The 16,192-nt window shown below is 38.2% G+C and overlaps 1 protein-coding gene across 1 annotated transcript; it reads left to right on the top strand.

The window, feature by feature from the left end:
- Positions 1–4,074: 4,074 nt before the first annotated feature.
- On the top strand, positions 4,075–15,679 carry LOC117399910 (uncharacterized). The gene is made up of 5 exons (XM_033999348.3): positions 4,075–5,655; positions 6,076–6,736; positions 10,986–11,530; positions 12,960–13,026; positions 13,209–15,679. The coding sequence occupies exons 2-5, from the start codon at positions 6,085–6,087 to the stop codon at positions 14,726–14,728; spliced, it is 2,784 nt and encodes a 927-aa protein (XP_033855239.2). The 5' UTR covers positions 4,075–5,655; positions 6,076–6,084; the 3' UTR covers positions 14,729–15,679.
- Positions 15,680–16,192: the final 513 nt, after the last annotated feature.

Genomic DNA, 16,192 nt, shown 5'->3' with positions numbered 1-16,192 from the left:
AGAACATATGACTACCTGTGCAGCCGATCATTGAAGCGCAGGGTGACAACAATCGCTGGAAATTATTATGAACCTCAAATAAATAACAATCTGAACTGATACATCAAAGGGGTTCATTTTTTTTTGTGTGTGTGAAATTATTTATCTCCCTACCATTTTTAGCTTTGTACATGTTCACCCATGTCAGTTGTGACGGTTTGAACATTTGCCCATTATATTTATAATTACCATGAGCATGGGCGTTTTTTAAAACCTGGTGAAACGGATCATTAGGGCATCATGCTGCAAATGCAATGAGAATAAAGGGTAATTTATTACAATTAGGACAGCAGGAATAAATACCCCGAGGAAGCGGTGCCAGTGTGAGGGCATGTGTTACACTGCCATCTTATACATAATGGCGGCCCAGCCTAGCTTCCAGTTTTCTACCAAGGCGTATCATTGTTTACCAGATTACTTGTACCATTGGGTAGGTCAGGAGAGTATCTGGCAATTCTTTAATGCACTTGTTTGAGTGCAGATGTGTGGGTAGTTAGATATCTGGATAATCAAACTACTACTTTGGTCAAGTTTCGTCATTATAATGGCAACATAATGTCCCTCTAAAGTAATCTCAGTTGATGTATCCAGTATACTGTACTTCCAATAGATACATGTTTAAATAATAAGGAAAACCATAAAACACTTATTCATCTGACTCAAACATCAAAAGGAGGATCTTTTACATAGAGTAGAAGAGAGCAGCACCCATTCTTAACAGGGACCTGCTTGAAGCTCCCAGGACTACACATTCAGAGTATAATCACAGGTTATTTTCAGTGCTATACATCTTTAATATAAAAAGAAAGCCATAAATTAAAAATAACAGCACTGTTATATACACAGCTATATGAATACAGTTCAGTAAAACGAGAGGTCTTTAAACCACAATACCACAATACAGTACATCACTAAACTGATCACAGGTAACATTACAATATATTATGTAACTGCCGAAGGGACATTTAGAGGTTCTCAATTCATTGATTTATTATTTTTTTACGAGAAAATTAGTCCTCAAACAAGAAGTTTACATTAGAGCAACAACTGAATGGAAATTAACATGTGCATAGAGTTTTACTCTCATTATTTATTGCATGCAAGCATGAAATGAGTTTAAATGCAAGATGAACAGAATACATTTGACAGGAAATTATGCTTGTCACAGGATTGTTACTTTGACACATGTACGATAAAGGCTTTTAATCCAATTTCACCACTTGTTTTCTATAAGACTGGCACGGTGTACAGGAGAAAATAAAATCACCCTTCCCCAATTATAACCAGACCACCCTGACTTCAATTTTATCTAGACACTCTAATATATTATAATTATCCAATTGGTAACCGAAGACTTCCGACCAGTCTGAATGTTGTTGCCGTAGGCAAGAGTCTAGACCCTCTCCCATCCATTGCATCTTCTGTGCACATCTGACAGATACTGTAACCCATATTCAAATCTTGTTAAAAAAATGTTCAAGTTTGCACATGTTTTACTGTGAAGATTAATATCAAACAAAAACAATGGTGGCATCTTAGGCAACGGGGTAGGAAGGCCCAGTAGAATCAGTGGTGCAGTCCTGAATCTGAAGGCACCAGAGCTGCACTCAAATAGTGATTTTCTTAAACAAGAAATATTTTACGAATTCACATTATATTTGTATACTCAACTTCTAGTAACACATATAACAGGTAATGCATTTACCACATTTCTACAAGTATTACCATAAAGTGTCTTTCGCCATCTTTCTACATCTCAGAGCTCTTTACTTTATTTACACCTCTGTGTGTCAGTGGTTTCGTTTGTGTTTGTGTCCAGTTGTAGTCGATGCACTGTTGCTATCATCTTTGTTTTTAGCTGTCTTAAATAAGTAGTTTGTAATATATGTTCCTAATGCTCTTTTCATTGCATTAAAAGGATGACAGACTGAATCAGAGTTGTGCGGGAGATGTGAGTTATGTGACTTAGCTTGCCTATTATGTGAGTTCTGTTTTGACTACACCACTGAACACAATGCAGTAAAACAATGTATTTCACTTTTACTATAGTAGGGGACTGGTTGGAATTAGTTTGGTGTTCTAAATTTAGACTGCTCAGCTCACACAGACTACTGGGTACAGTTAACACAGGCCACCTTTCCAAAATAATAGACCAAATATTGGATGGTAATGAAAACTGAACTGCTCCCCAACCCAGCTCAAGGCTTGCTCACAGGGAAAAAAACCCTACATTACCACTGCTGGTGCTATCCCTGTTCTCTGTGAATAACTATCACAACATATGTGATAGTTATTCTTTTACAAAACCCAACATATGGGTAAAAGAGGAACAGGTGATTACCTAATTTAACCATTGCTGCTTCATTATTATTCAATTATTGTCGACTTAATTTTAGTCATATAAAAATACAGTTTTACTGAGACGGTTGGGCACTTGTGAATATTGTATGTCAAAGGTACCTAAGTTTAAAAATGAGTACTTTAATCATTGAATTGAGGTTGCAGGCTTATAAGGCCAATTTTGTTTGGCATATAGCCTAGATGGGGGCACTGGGCTACTATGCAATTAGTCATATTTCATTCTGTATTTTTTAACAACAGAGTTGGAGTCAATTCATTTTTTTCAATTCCAATTCCATTTCTAATCCCAATTCCCTTTTAATCATTTAAAATTCCTATTCCAGTCATTTTACAACAAAGGCTTTATTGAGCAAACAAATACTGTATACAACGTAATGAAGTTGTCAGGTAACCTGATAAAGCCTCTGGCATAAACCTCAGTAAAGGTTATGCCGTAAAATGGAATAGGAATTGGAATTGTATAAAAGGGAACTTTGTTTAACAAAAAAAACTCTGTTTAACAAGTCTAATTTCTATTCAGAGGGTTTTATTTGTTAACTCCAAGTTGACCATATGAAAGGCTAATTTGTAAAGGGTTTAATACCGTAGTGGCTTAGTTAGATGGGCTATCTAACCAATTTTGGTTTAGTCAGTAGTTTTTTCCAAACTGTTTTGTTTTGAATATATGCAGTCAGAAAAGCTGACCAAACACTTTTCTGACTAACTGTATTTCTGGGAAAACACTGTATTAAAAAAAAAGGATGTAATGCTTTAGTGGGTGTAGAAACACCACAACTGTTGGTCCATGAGACCCTCACAACCCACAGCTTACAATTCAGTGAGCACTGGAACAAGCTGAAGAGGCCTGGGAATAGAAGACTGCCTTGAAGCATGGTCCTGCTTTTACAGGTCTGTTGACAAAAGTGGCAAAAGATATGAACCAGACAGCAGAATGAATGACTGATCATCTGAAAACATGGGGTGTCAGAACCTTATAGAAACATAAAATACCACTGAAATACCATTATAACAACAGTGTGGTGATTTACCCTTCAGACAGTTGACAGAAACAAGAGCAGATTTTATACCATCCAGCAATGGCAACACTATATTACTGGATAGCTGGTGCTCCTGACACTGAAGCACACTTCAACATTTCACTGTAGCGCCACAAGTAATAATAATAAACAGTACAGGTGTGCAATACTGCCACCTGATGGGAAGGAGGCTCAGTTGTACTTTAGTTTAAAAAACAAAACAAACAAAAAAAAACCCACAGTGGGCGGTGACACCACAAAGTTAGAAATTCGTAACGTTTCTTGTTATGTCACAGTAAGATTTACTGGCAGTCTTCACAATGTCAGTAATCTACAGTAAAAGAAGCTCATAACAGGATCTATGTAAAGACAGCCAGCCCACTTCTGAAGGCATTTATGCTACCTGTATTATTTCTTGCTCTGCAATCTCGGTTTGGGTACTGACAGTGAAAAACTGCAGAGGCAATTGTGATGTAGTGACACCTCTATACAGACCCTCAAACACATCTTTACTAGAACTTGGAGCCCATCATCCACTAAATACTCTACTACTGGTACCAGATCACTCTGTGTATTTTAGAATACAAAAATTATATTGCATAAAACCTTATCCAAATTGTTACAGCACTTCTTTGTTAGTCACTGCAGATGCCCCTGTCTATAACCAAATTATTTTCTTAATTATTATTATTATTATTATTATTTATTTCTTAGCAGACGCCCTTATCCAGGGCGACTTACAATCATAAGCAAATACATTTCAAGTGTTACAATACAAGTAATACAATAAGAGCAAGAAATACAATAACTTTTGTTCAAGCAAAGTACAAGTGTGACAAACCACAATTCAATAATACAGCAGATAATAGTGATAGTTACATCAGGATATGATTAAATAGTGATAGTTACATCAGGATATGATTAAATACAAAGTACTACAGGTTAAACACTTGGCAGATTACAGTATTCTGAAGTACAGGATTAAATGCAGTAAAATAGGGGGCAGATAAGAGCAAAACAAAGCACATTTACATGAAGGGTGATAGTGTCCCAGGATACAAACAGAGGAGTTCTACGCTTTAATTTTAAAAAGACAAGCAATTACTTTCTCTAAACTTTGGATACTACAGAGCACACATACACTGATAGGAAATTAAACATGTAGAAAACTTGATATCCAGCAAATCTACATTATACAGTAAAATATACCTTTAAAGGTATAGCTTTTGCTCATAAAATAAAATCTTCTAGTTGAATATGGGAGGGGCAGTACAATTGGTAGGGATATGGAGAATTGAGATGCATTGTATTGACTCTAGAAGATGGGTGGTGGCACTGTAATGACGTATGTTAATATAGTGTTGACATTTTGTAGAGTTTGCCTACAGTACTTGTGGAAGGTTGACAGATGCTTTCACACTGCTGGTAAGCCTGCCAACAACATTAGTGTCCTGTGGATCAGCATCTGTCACCTTCCTCTGAATCCACTGATTAATGACAGGTCTGTCATCTCAGCATAGCAACAAATTGCTTGACCAGGGCAATGTGAACTACTGAAACAGAAAGTCTGATCTTGATGTCTTTGAGAATACACAAACACAACTATCCTCTTTGTTTTACAATCTGTGTCAACTCTATGATTTAAATCTTTGGGAGGTAAATGTTTCTAGTTAGTACCACTGGCACCTACACATTACTATTTGATGTTTACATATAAATATAGAGCACTCTGAATTATTGTTCAAATAAGCTGAAGTTGAAACATTCGCATGGTTATTTAAATGCCGTTTAACATCTATTCACGTTTTCCAAATTTTCATATTTTATTCCGTTTGAATCAAAACATGAAGGTGGTCTTCAATTAATATAAAAAGAATCGTAATAAGTTCAACGACAAACGTGTTGATAATGTCTAAGGCTTTCCACGCATTTCTGCACAATGTGTAGTGCTTCCTTTAACTACACTACCTGGTTGTACGATATCCAAATGTTCGCTGTACTGGAGAGAAAGTAGTAGAATGAAACGTGGGCACCAGTACAGGAAAAACGTTCTGTGAAATGAAATGGTTAATGGGAGGCTCTGGGAAACCTGATGCTAATGAAGCCTTTGGAATGCCACATCCTGACATTCTCCCCAGAACCTTCTTCACAGGAGGTTCGTCACGACCGCTAGCAAAAGAAACACCCGAGATTCACTTTCTAAATATTTACAGACGAAGGATCAAATACACCACTTCAGGTAATTCTTTTTTACTGTATGTTTTGGGTAAATTGTATTTACTGTGCACGAGTTTTTGTATAAACATTCCACTGTATTGGAAGAGAGAAATTAGTTTCTCTAAATGTATGTATTTTTTTCTAGGTTAGGAATAACATCTCATTTTGTAACAATTTTAAAGATTTATAAACTTTTTTTATTATAATGTTCTCTTCAGATGTATCGACTTATTGAATAGTAAACTGTTAAACTATAATAGATTGTTTTACTTCATTCATTATTCAGTATTAATTGATCGTTTCTAACAGTTTATACATTGTTGCGAGGTATCTAGTAGTAAATATGTGTTATCTACCAACAACGTGAGGCACATGTTGCGCCAGATTGTTTCAAAACAAACGCGAATACATGATACTAATACTATCTCTAACTTTTTTTTAGACTCCAAATATGACTGCTTTTAAAGCTCCACTACTATTTTTGTTGTGCATCATCCCGTTAGTTAGACGTGCAAAACCGGTGTCGGAAATATGCAGGGGGCTCCACTGTTACCCCATGGAACCTGAGGAATCTAGACCGTGCACAGGCATATACTGCCCGGGTCGGTCATCCAGACCATCTCGGCCATTCACGCCAACCTCCCAGGGCAGGTCTCCGCAGATCACACCGAACCATCACAACGGCCATTCTGTTTATCCATCCAGGGCTTCCACCGATCCCAACCCCATCATTCACTCACAGCGAGGAGGCCACGCGGAAAACCCCCAAACTAGAACGATTCAAAACAGAGGTACTGGCTGTACAGGGGATGATTGCGTCTCTCCAACCGGGCAAGCTAACAACGATACCAGAGACTGCAAAGGGATTGAATGTAAATTGCCCTTAAGGATACGGCTGAAGCCCAGACCTATACCACATCAGTGTGTTGGAGAAAGCTGCGCCTCTGCTTCGGCTGCTGCTGATGTTCATGTACAGCCCGCGTTGGTTCGTGTGTCCGACCGGGCTGCGCAGTTTCTTGGAGAGTTTCCAGATTTCGGATACCCAGCGTCAGAACTCGGTGGAGCTCCATTAGGGGTACAGCTTACCTGTGATATTAAACCAGGTTAGTCATTTCTTTGTCTACAAATAGTCAATTTTAACTAACATATTACATAATTAATGTAACACATAAAGTAATCACAGGGGGCATTGCAAATTTAAGAAATAGATTTTAATTTTTTTAAAGGGTGAATTTTTTTTTCTGTTTTTGTTTTGTTTTCTCACATGTTCTTGCTCTTCAGCAATTGTAGTATTTTCCTATTCACCATTTACAGGGGTTGAAGTGAACTGAGAAAGTTAGTTAAAAGTTTGCAACTGTACAATCAAACAGTAACCTTGCATTTCACCATGCCTGCTTTTCCAAAGCTATCAATTGCTTTGACAGCACTTTTCCACACATCTGTGACTTATCATGCCTTTCTTGCTCCCTGTTTTCACTATGGTCCTCTTTGTGTTTGCCTCGCCTCCCTGTGTGTTTAGCATGCCTTTCTGCAGTACATTGGTATCCAGGACACAATCCTCTTGCCCTGTATTGAGACCCCTGCTCTCTGGAGGAATGCCCTGGGATCAGTGTGCATTGGTGGAGCTTTGACCTGCAGGATGTGATGATTTCCCTATTGCAAATGTCTTTGACCTGCTGGAGGAAATCTCACCACAACGTAGTGCAAGCAGCCTTCTGTTTATTTTCTCAGTATCATCACACAGGCGCATGGAAAGCTGAGAAATAGATCTGAATTGAGGCTTTTGCTTGGTTGACATGGACGTCAGTAATCCAAAACTGAACAATTTGCTGGTGTTTCCCACAGATTTTCTGTAGCAATTAGAGGCAGTTGTCATGGAGAAGCAGTCATTTATCCCTTCAAAACAATTCAATCAGCATACCTATGCCTGGCTCCTTTAAATTGGATGTAGCTGAATTGTACAAGGCAATTGCACTGGGTACTTTTTAATGTCAAATTGTAATAGGTTTGTTGCAAGGTTACCTAGGCTTGATGTTACAGGTAAATATACCTAAGTACAGTTTACAATCTAGTCTTACACTTACTTATGAAGTGCCTTGGGGAAGGTCCTGTGTTGGCCGATCAGCATTTAGTCACAGCGCCTTGATGGCATGGAATAGTCTGGACCAGTATATGAGAGTACATCAGATAAATAATCCAAATGTATCAGCTAAAGATAGAACAATGACTAAGACTACATTGATTTGAATGCGTTGTTCCAAGAATTATTAATGTGTAAATGTTTCTGAGCCCAGATTGAATGTATGATGTTGTTTTTTAGAGTGATGTGAAATTACTGCTGTCTGTTTCTGGTCATCTTGCCAGGACAGTCTTGTAATTGAGGCCTTGGTTTCAATGGGTTTATACCTGGTTAAAAAATATTTCACTACATACATCAATAAAAATAATGCCTCCTATGGAATTAGTGCTGTGCTGGATGCCTAAGGTAGCCCTACACCATATTGACAGGGTCATTTTACAATGAGCAGCAAAGGGAAGTACTGTATGTGTCCGGTTCCACATAGACTTCCTCATCTAATCTGTTTGATTCCTTTGATTCTGGGCCTTGTAATCTAGCCCTGTATGGAACTGCATTCCAAATTTACCAAACTGGCAAATTACATGGAAAAAAATTAGACACCTCGATGGTGGGAAAGTATGAATGCGTGTACCGTAGAAACACTTAGCTTACATACACACTCACAAAAAGTTTGAGGCATTAAAAGGGAGCTTAAATAAGAAATATTTAGAAACAGAGGACTCCTTTTTAAGAGGTATGGTGTGACAGGATTGACCGAGGTTTGAGACTCCGAGACAGGATAAGTTCAAAATAAAGTTTTTAATAAACAAAAATACAAAATAAACCAGCACCACGGCCAAACAAAAAGGTCCAAAACACAAAATACAAACAAAATGAAACTTACAAATAAAGTTTCCAGGCTGGGCGTTGCCTTCACTGGATCAAAACTAACAAAATAGCACACACAGACAAACACTTCTTCCTCTCCTTCTGGAACTCTCTCCCCAACTGGGAGGCTGAGGCCTCCTTTTATGCCAGGTGGCTAAGTCCATAATTGAATAATTAATGGGTTGATCGCTCCCACCTGACGCAATCAATCTGGGCAGGGAGGAGAATTTAACTCCTTCCCTGCCAGTATTTCTAAGGGCAGAGCCCTGCTCTGCCACATATGGTTTGTAGACTTTCTTCAAATTAATTGAAATTGGAATCCAAGATGACAGTTGAACATTAACAGATTACCGTTTTCATTGCACATAATGTTTTGCACATGTATAATTACAGGGGTACTATATGTGCTGTATTTTAATAAAAAAAACACTTCTATTTTATGAATTTAATTTGAATGCAGCATTATTATTGCATTTTGGGACAGTTTTATCAAGGTCTTTACATCGAAATACAATTTGCACCCTTTTTCGGAATGGAAAACATGACTAACAGTAACTAAACTAGTAAGATGCAATGCAGAAGGTTAATTTAATGACTCTGCGTTAACTCTGAGTTGTTTGTTACTTGTTTTGTAAGTTTAACGGTTTGATTTTCCTAAAAACAAAAAGAGATGTAAACTGCATTTGACCTGGATAAATGTTTTTACTGAAAAAAACCCCCCCAAACATTAACCCTTAAAGAGACTTTCCCTAGAATACATAACAAAAATGTGTCCACTGTACGAGCTGCCTTGTACTGGATTCAAAGTGAAAGGCTGATTTATTCACAAACTCTTCGGGGAGTACGGATCACACGGTAGGCAATGTACAGACCCATCATAAAAGCAAATGAGCCCAGTTTTTGCATGCGTTTTGACCATGGTTTTTAATAGAGGTAGGCTTGGAGAGATACCAGACCTGACCCAGCTTTCTTTTTACTACCAGGCTCTATTTATTATTAATGGGTTTTAATTAGGATTTTTAATTAAATATTAATCACACATGTAAGCTATAATCTGTATTTAAAAGCTTAATTGTAAATTATTTTATCAATTGTTTTGAGGTAGGCTATTACTAAAATGTTATGTCAAACAGGAATTATTAAATATGTGGTTAAACAAGTCATTGATCATTCACAACTTCTAATGAATCGACTACAATAAGCTTATTTAAACCATTTTAATACTGTACATCTTTCAAAATTGTCTGTTTCATTATATATATATATATATATATATATATATATATATATATATTAAAAGAACCGCTGCCACACAGGTTCAATGCCCCTTTAAAAACACGACCCAACACACACAGGAATGGATTTTTATGTGCTGACACACTATTTTTAATTCACAAAAATAAAACAAACACCTAGCTCTTTACGAGCACTAACTAAACTCTCTGGAACACCCTGACTATAAGTGGGATGGCTAAGCTGTTTCCCCACCAAACACAGAACAACAAAACCTCACTGGTTTAAACTGCATCCCCCTTTCTCTCGACTGCTCAGAAGTAGAGCACCTCTTCTGCCTCCTTCTACTCAGCAGCCCCTAGCAAACTGACTGCTCTCCTTTAATACCCTGCACCTGGTTTTAATTTAACAATAGCTACCAGGTGCAGGGGATAATTAATAATAAAACAATTAACAAATTAAATTAAACAATAAAGTAAAACAATTAAACAATAAACCGAATACAATTAAATTAAACAAATGTGCATTCCGCACATGTTTTTTTCTTCAGGGAGGCTTTAACCCCCTCCCTGCTGTCTTACATTATATATATATATATATATATATATATATATATATATATATATATATATATATATATATAAAACTGCATTTAAACTGCATTCCATATATATATGGAATAATCAAGCAGCAGCTCCTGATTACCTAGTTATGCTGTAATCATTCATGAAGTTACCAGGTAATGCTGAATTATCGATATTAAAGTTACCTTCTGTGTGCTTTTAGACAGGACAGATATTGTGATGGTTGAAGTGTCGCAACTGAGATATGCTGTGTTTGAAATGAATCATTGCATACAAATAGTGTCTAATTGATTTGTTTGATCTAGGGCTGTAGTATAGCTGCATAGCTCTAATGACACATTTAGCAGTATACTTGCATGGCTGATGGTATAGTTCCATGGTTTGTGGTGGATTAGTGCTGCTGCTGTGCTACAGTTGGCTGAAACTAATTTCAGTATTCTATAAACCATGATGAAAGCATAATTAACGGACTTTTTAAGTCTGTGCTGGATAGATACAAGGTATGGAGTCGTTATTATCTAAAGTTATGTCCCAGTGTGATTTTATGCTTGCGTCAGCACCAAATCTGCTTTTGTCTTTCACTCCTAGGAGAAAATGAAGTTCCCTCTGAAGATGCCCTTATTCTTCAGCTGCAGCTTGCGAAAGGGCAGGAGAAGTTTGTGGAAGCTCTGAAAAGCCAGCAGAAAGTTCTAATTGATTTACAGCAGCAAGTTACTCAACAGCAAAGCACGCTGATTAGCCAACAAAAGGAGATCTTGGAACAGCAAAGAAAAATGTATGAACAGATGGATCTTGTAAAAGATCAGTACAGTATGCTGTTTGAGACGGTTAAGCAAATGTCCTTCCAAAGTTTGCAGGCAGATATACAGAGCTATTTCCAAAGTCATCTTCAGGGCCTCCAAAACCAGGTCAGGAGCCATCTTCATAAATCCTACGCCGTGCACAAAGTGGACGTTGATGCAAAGGTCATTGACGTTGGGGGACACTTTTCCACCAATGAATGCGGAGGTTGTAATAGTGATGAGTACTGTCATTTCCAGGGCTCGCCTCCTCAGTGTGAGAAATGCACCTTGTGTCCACCAGGGTTTTTCCTGGTGTCAGAGTGCTCTTTGAACGCTGACCGGATTTGTCAGGTAAATCACTCCTTTTTTTTATGGATTTACAAACCTTAGTGAGTCTGTTGTCCCATATAAGAAATTAAAGTTCAGTTTGCCCTTTCATGTCATTTTAACACGTGTGTACACTTTTTTTTAATCATATTTGTATTACAGGTCTATAGTGTTTCTCCCAGTACAATTTATCACCACATAAATCAGAAAACGAAAGCAAAAAAACTGTAAGAACAGCAGAAATTTGCTAGTAACAGGTAGTCCAAGATTAGTGACGATCAGGGTCTGTGAAACTACAGGTATTTTAACTTGCAGGTCACTATCTGACTTTTAAGGACTGACAAAAAAAAATAAAAAAATTTGAAGGGCCAACACTGTGTAATCACTGTGTTGTTTATGTATGGTTAAACACAAACCTTACAGAACATAGAAAAGCCATTTTCTGACAATTATCATTGTACCGCTAGCTACATTGTACTAACTGACCCTTGTTACTAGTGTAACCTGAATCTGTTTTTACGCCTGTATATGTAAGCTCAAGCTGAAATCTTTGTCAGCTAAGTTTTAGCTTATAATTGTATAAGTGGATGGGAATCATCGGTGTGCCATGTTTTATCGCTGTCTGTCTCTGTTGCATGGTGAGTTTGGCTGGTGTCTTTTCTAACAACATGAATTCTTGTTTCATAAAAATAAGAAGGGCACTGTGTGAAAGAGGAGAGGAAACTGGAAATGTATTCAATTAATTTCATTGAATACAATCTTCTACTATCTCAGCACAAATAACTTGGTTTGTAATCAAACAGCCTTGCTTTGAGTTTCAAATACATTTAGAATACAGACAGATGTATTATAATTTCACTCACGTGGTAAGGTTTTTTTGTTTCTTTGTGGTCTTTACTGAAGGATAATGACCTGAAATGCTGCATATTGATTGGCTGAGGCAGTGCACAACTTTCTTTTGAGGTTTCTATTAAACCACCATTTATCAGGGATCATATAATACTTTGATAAATCACTCACCTTTTATGGTATCTACGTCGTGATTGATACAGATACCGATAACCAAAGTGAACAATAGCAAAGCGTTGACTGTGATTTTTCCTTTTCATTCATAGCTATTAAACACTCATTCTTACTTAATAAATGCTAAAAGAAACATAGCATGAATACAGTGTCTCCACCCCAGCTGCATTTGATCAGCTGCTGGTCAGAAGCAAAGAATAAATGAAAAGCCACTGCATTAGCCCCTGCAACCCATCTCACAATTAACAGGTTTCAAGATGCTTCAATAAAACGTTTCAATACAAAACACCTTCGGTCAGGTGTTGGATGAGCATACAGATTATATTGTGTTAAAGCAATAAAAGGTTTCAATTCCAGGTATACACCCTAAACCCTCTTTCTGTCAATTTCTGCTGTATATTTATTTTTTAACAAGATGCTTTTCTTGTAGGACAGGGATGAGTGCATAGAATTACCAACCATTTGTGGAGAGCGAGTCAAATGTCTGAATACTCCAGGTAAAATTTCCTTTAAGTATGTGTGTAGTAGCATTATTAGAGGTATCCAAAGGTAAATTAATGAACCTGCTTTATCGGTTGAATAAAATGTGCTTTTACTTTTTGACTTAACCTAATATAATATGAGATAGTGTCATTATTGAAGTTCTTGTTAAAACCACGTTTGTATTCTGTTCTTGCAGGTGGTTTTAGATGTCTAGGCATTGCTGAAAGAGATGCAGCTTCTGGAGTCTGTGGACATGGCTACTTCTTCAACAGGGAGCTTCAGGAGTGCCAGGCGTGTGGAGAGTGTCCAGGCGAAACAGTGGCTGTCGCCTGTTCGGCGGCCAGAGACACTGTTTGCACTGCCCTCTCGGAAAACAAGCTTTCTGAATCCTGGTCTGCAGTGGTCACTATGCCCCCGTCCAAGGCTTCATCCAGTCAAGTCTTCCCAGGCGTGTACCTGAACGTGAACGGGAAAGGGCACTCTGACCTAATTTCTAATGAAGACGGTAAGCTGCAGTTCCAACAGCATGGGCTTGTGTGGGCTGACTGCAACTTTGCATTGAAACACAGCTGCCGGAACTTCCTCCAGCTCTCTATGAAGCTGAATGACAGCGAGGAAGGGTGGGAGCTGAGTGGAGTTCGCATTGAGCAGCCCGATGGCAAGTACTTTCAAAGTGTGAGTGTGAGCGGTACAGCTGAGGTGGAGCCCAATTACACCATGTCGCTGTTTCTGAAAAGTCCCAATCAGTACTGTAACCAGAGCAAAGACCTTAATGTATATGACGTCAGTACGCCATTCAGTGTCTTTTGGCTATCGCATGACACAGGTGCGGTGGCCATGTCTGCCCAGATGTCAATGTCTGTGCAGTACCAGACCAACTTCCGGCCCACTTTTAAGGTAATTTCCATTTCTGACCCCTATATGATAAATCTGTCACATGACGGCCGAGGTGTGAGGTTCAGAGAGAGCGGAGTAGTGAAGTTTGTATTCCAGCAAGCGCTGTATTCTATGGGCCACACCTGCATCCGGGAAGGTTTTTCTCTGGTTTCCTATGTGAACAGAAACGGGACAAATCAAGAGCTGATGCAGGTCTACAAGCCCGGTGTGAACTACAGAGACACGTCGATCTCTTTGTCTGGAGCAGTCAAGGTCAGCGCCGGGGACATGATCAGCTTTGAGATCCAGTCTCCATCGCAGTGCAACATCAGATACTTTGGAGACAACTCTGGCATCAGCATGTTCAGCCTCATCTGGATCCCATCTGCTGTTTCCACTGCCCTTTCTGCTACTGTCTCCAGAACAGGGCTGCCTACAGGGGCTGTGAGAAACAAAGCCATCCATTTCCACCAGGTTTCTTCAGATGAGAACCAGATCAAGCTTGTGACTTCAGGAAAGTTTGCCCAGAAGTACTTTGTATTCCGTGAGAGTGGGGTGGCCAGTGTAGCTTTTAACCTGAAGCTGATCCACTCCTGTAATATTGTTAAACTCACTCTAAATCAGCTGCTGGGCGATCAGATGCAACCCCTGCCTGTTACCCAGCAAATTGGAGGCCATATGCCTGAAGGGAGCCAGTGGACAAGTGTTGGTCTCCGCTCCTCCTTCCATGTTCATAATGGAACAATGATATTCATCACAGTGGACTGTGTGCGGGGCAGAATCAATCAAATTGCTCATGAGCGAGGCACAAATCTTTCCATTCTCTGGGTTTCGTCTTGATTTTTGGAAATACATTCTGTATAGCAAAGAGAAATGACAATTTGCACAAAGGTGCCTTCAGAACTGAAACATTAACAAAACTAAATTTCAGGTCTACAGGTTAGATATTATGTTAATAACAGAGGTAGAGGTTTCAAACACTTAACTGTAAAATACTGTTAAAAGTAGTTTTATAGTGTTTTGGCGTTTTCAGTTTTAGAACGTTAGTATTTTAAATGTTTTGGTTCCATATATGTTTGGTTTGTTGTGTTGTTTGTGTCAGATTTACAGGTCTATAGTGTTAAAATGAGAGAATGGAATGAAACTTAAACTTGTACTATGTTAAACTCATATCATTTTCTTCCTGTGAGATGTGGAGTTTCCTGTTCCTTTATGCATTCGGACCCCACTTTGCACGGCCTCCTCTTTCATCCAGGGGAAGGTCCAGGGCTGGGTTTGGATCCAGAATTTTGCCCCCCGGGGTTCTTTATTTAGTAACCCCATTGCTGGATCACTATAGTAGCCATGTATCTCAAATTAAAGAAACCCACAAAACCAAAGAACAAAAACTTAAAACAAATTAAAAATGGCAAAAAGCAAAAAAAAAAAAAGGGAAAGGGGTCCAAGCGCATTGCGCGACACCGAAGATCGGTAACTTATAGGAAACCATAAGGCTACCGTTACCCAGTTTGTCATGCATGAAATATTGAAACATTGAATTTCCACGGGCAACACCGGGTACTTCAGCTATATAATATAATATACAGTGAATCCTCTTTATACCACCTGGTAAGGGCCATGGGCAAAAACGGGCAATAAGTGAGGGTGGCGTTATAGTGAGGAAATTTAAAAATGAAAACACACACACACACAACCTTCTATGTTTGCAATAAATTCAAAAATGTTATTTTTTTAGTTATACATTTACAGTATATCCAGGCCATTTTAATAAAACATTAATCTTTTTTAAAACTACAGTACTAGTTCTTAACACAACAGTAGGTCTACTAGTGATGTTTTATCATCTTTTCCCATCTGTATGAAACATACATGGTTACTTTTGAGGAACAGTTTCTACTATAATAAACACTCAGTGTCAAATCACCAAAACAACAATTCCACAGTCATTTGAACGTTTGTGGCACGACTGTAAGTCTGCTGAATACTATTCCCCACTGGACAATGCCACATATTTATTTCACAAAGCAATTGAAGCTCAACAGCATTCTTTTTTAAGCAGTTAAAAAAAAAAACATTGAATATGTACAGGCAAACACTTTTCTTAAACGAAAAGTAAAAAAAAACAACTATTCTGCTGTTTACAAAACTGATGCTTTAGTTTGTCAGCCTTCATTTGTGCAAAACTTGCACGTAAGCAAACAAACCTCTTAACGTACTTATTTTTTTTACTGTGGTTTTTAAAAGTCACTTATTTTAGACTGCGTCAAGCCTTTTTCAGGTTAAACAAATCGACCCGTTCCATCA

This window comes from Acipenser ruthenus, chromosome 4, assembly GCF_902713425.1.
Source record: "Acipenser ruthenus chromosome 4, fAciRut3.2 maternal haplotype, whole genome shotgun sequence".
Taxonomy (NCBI): domain Eukaryota; kingdom Metazoa; phylum Chordata; class Actinopteri; order Acipenseriformes; family Acipenseridae; genus Acipenser; species Acipenser ruthenus.
The sequence above is the reverse complement of the archived record's forward strand: the minus strand, read 5'-3'. Positions and strand labels throughout refer to the sequence as shown.

What these genes read in the sequence shown, in the direction of transcription:
- LOC117399910 (XM_033999348.3), top strand. Translation starts at nt 6,085, where the DNA reads ATGACTGCTTTTAAAGCTCCACTACTATTTTTGTTGTGCATCATCCCG. An exon ending in TACCTGTGATATTAAACCAG is followed by an intron (nt 6,737 to 10,985) that starts GTTAGTCATTTC and finishes TTTCACTCCTAG; the next exon opens with GAGAAAATGAAGTTCCCTCT. An exon ending in ACGCTGACCGGATTTGTCAG is followed by an intron (nt 11,531 to 12,959) that starts GTAAATCACTCC and finishes CTTTTCTTGTAG; the next exon opens with GACAGGGATGAGTGCATAGA.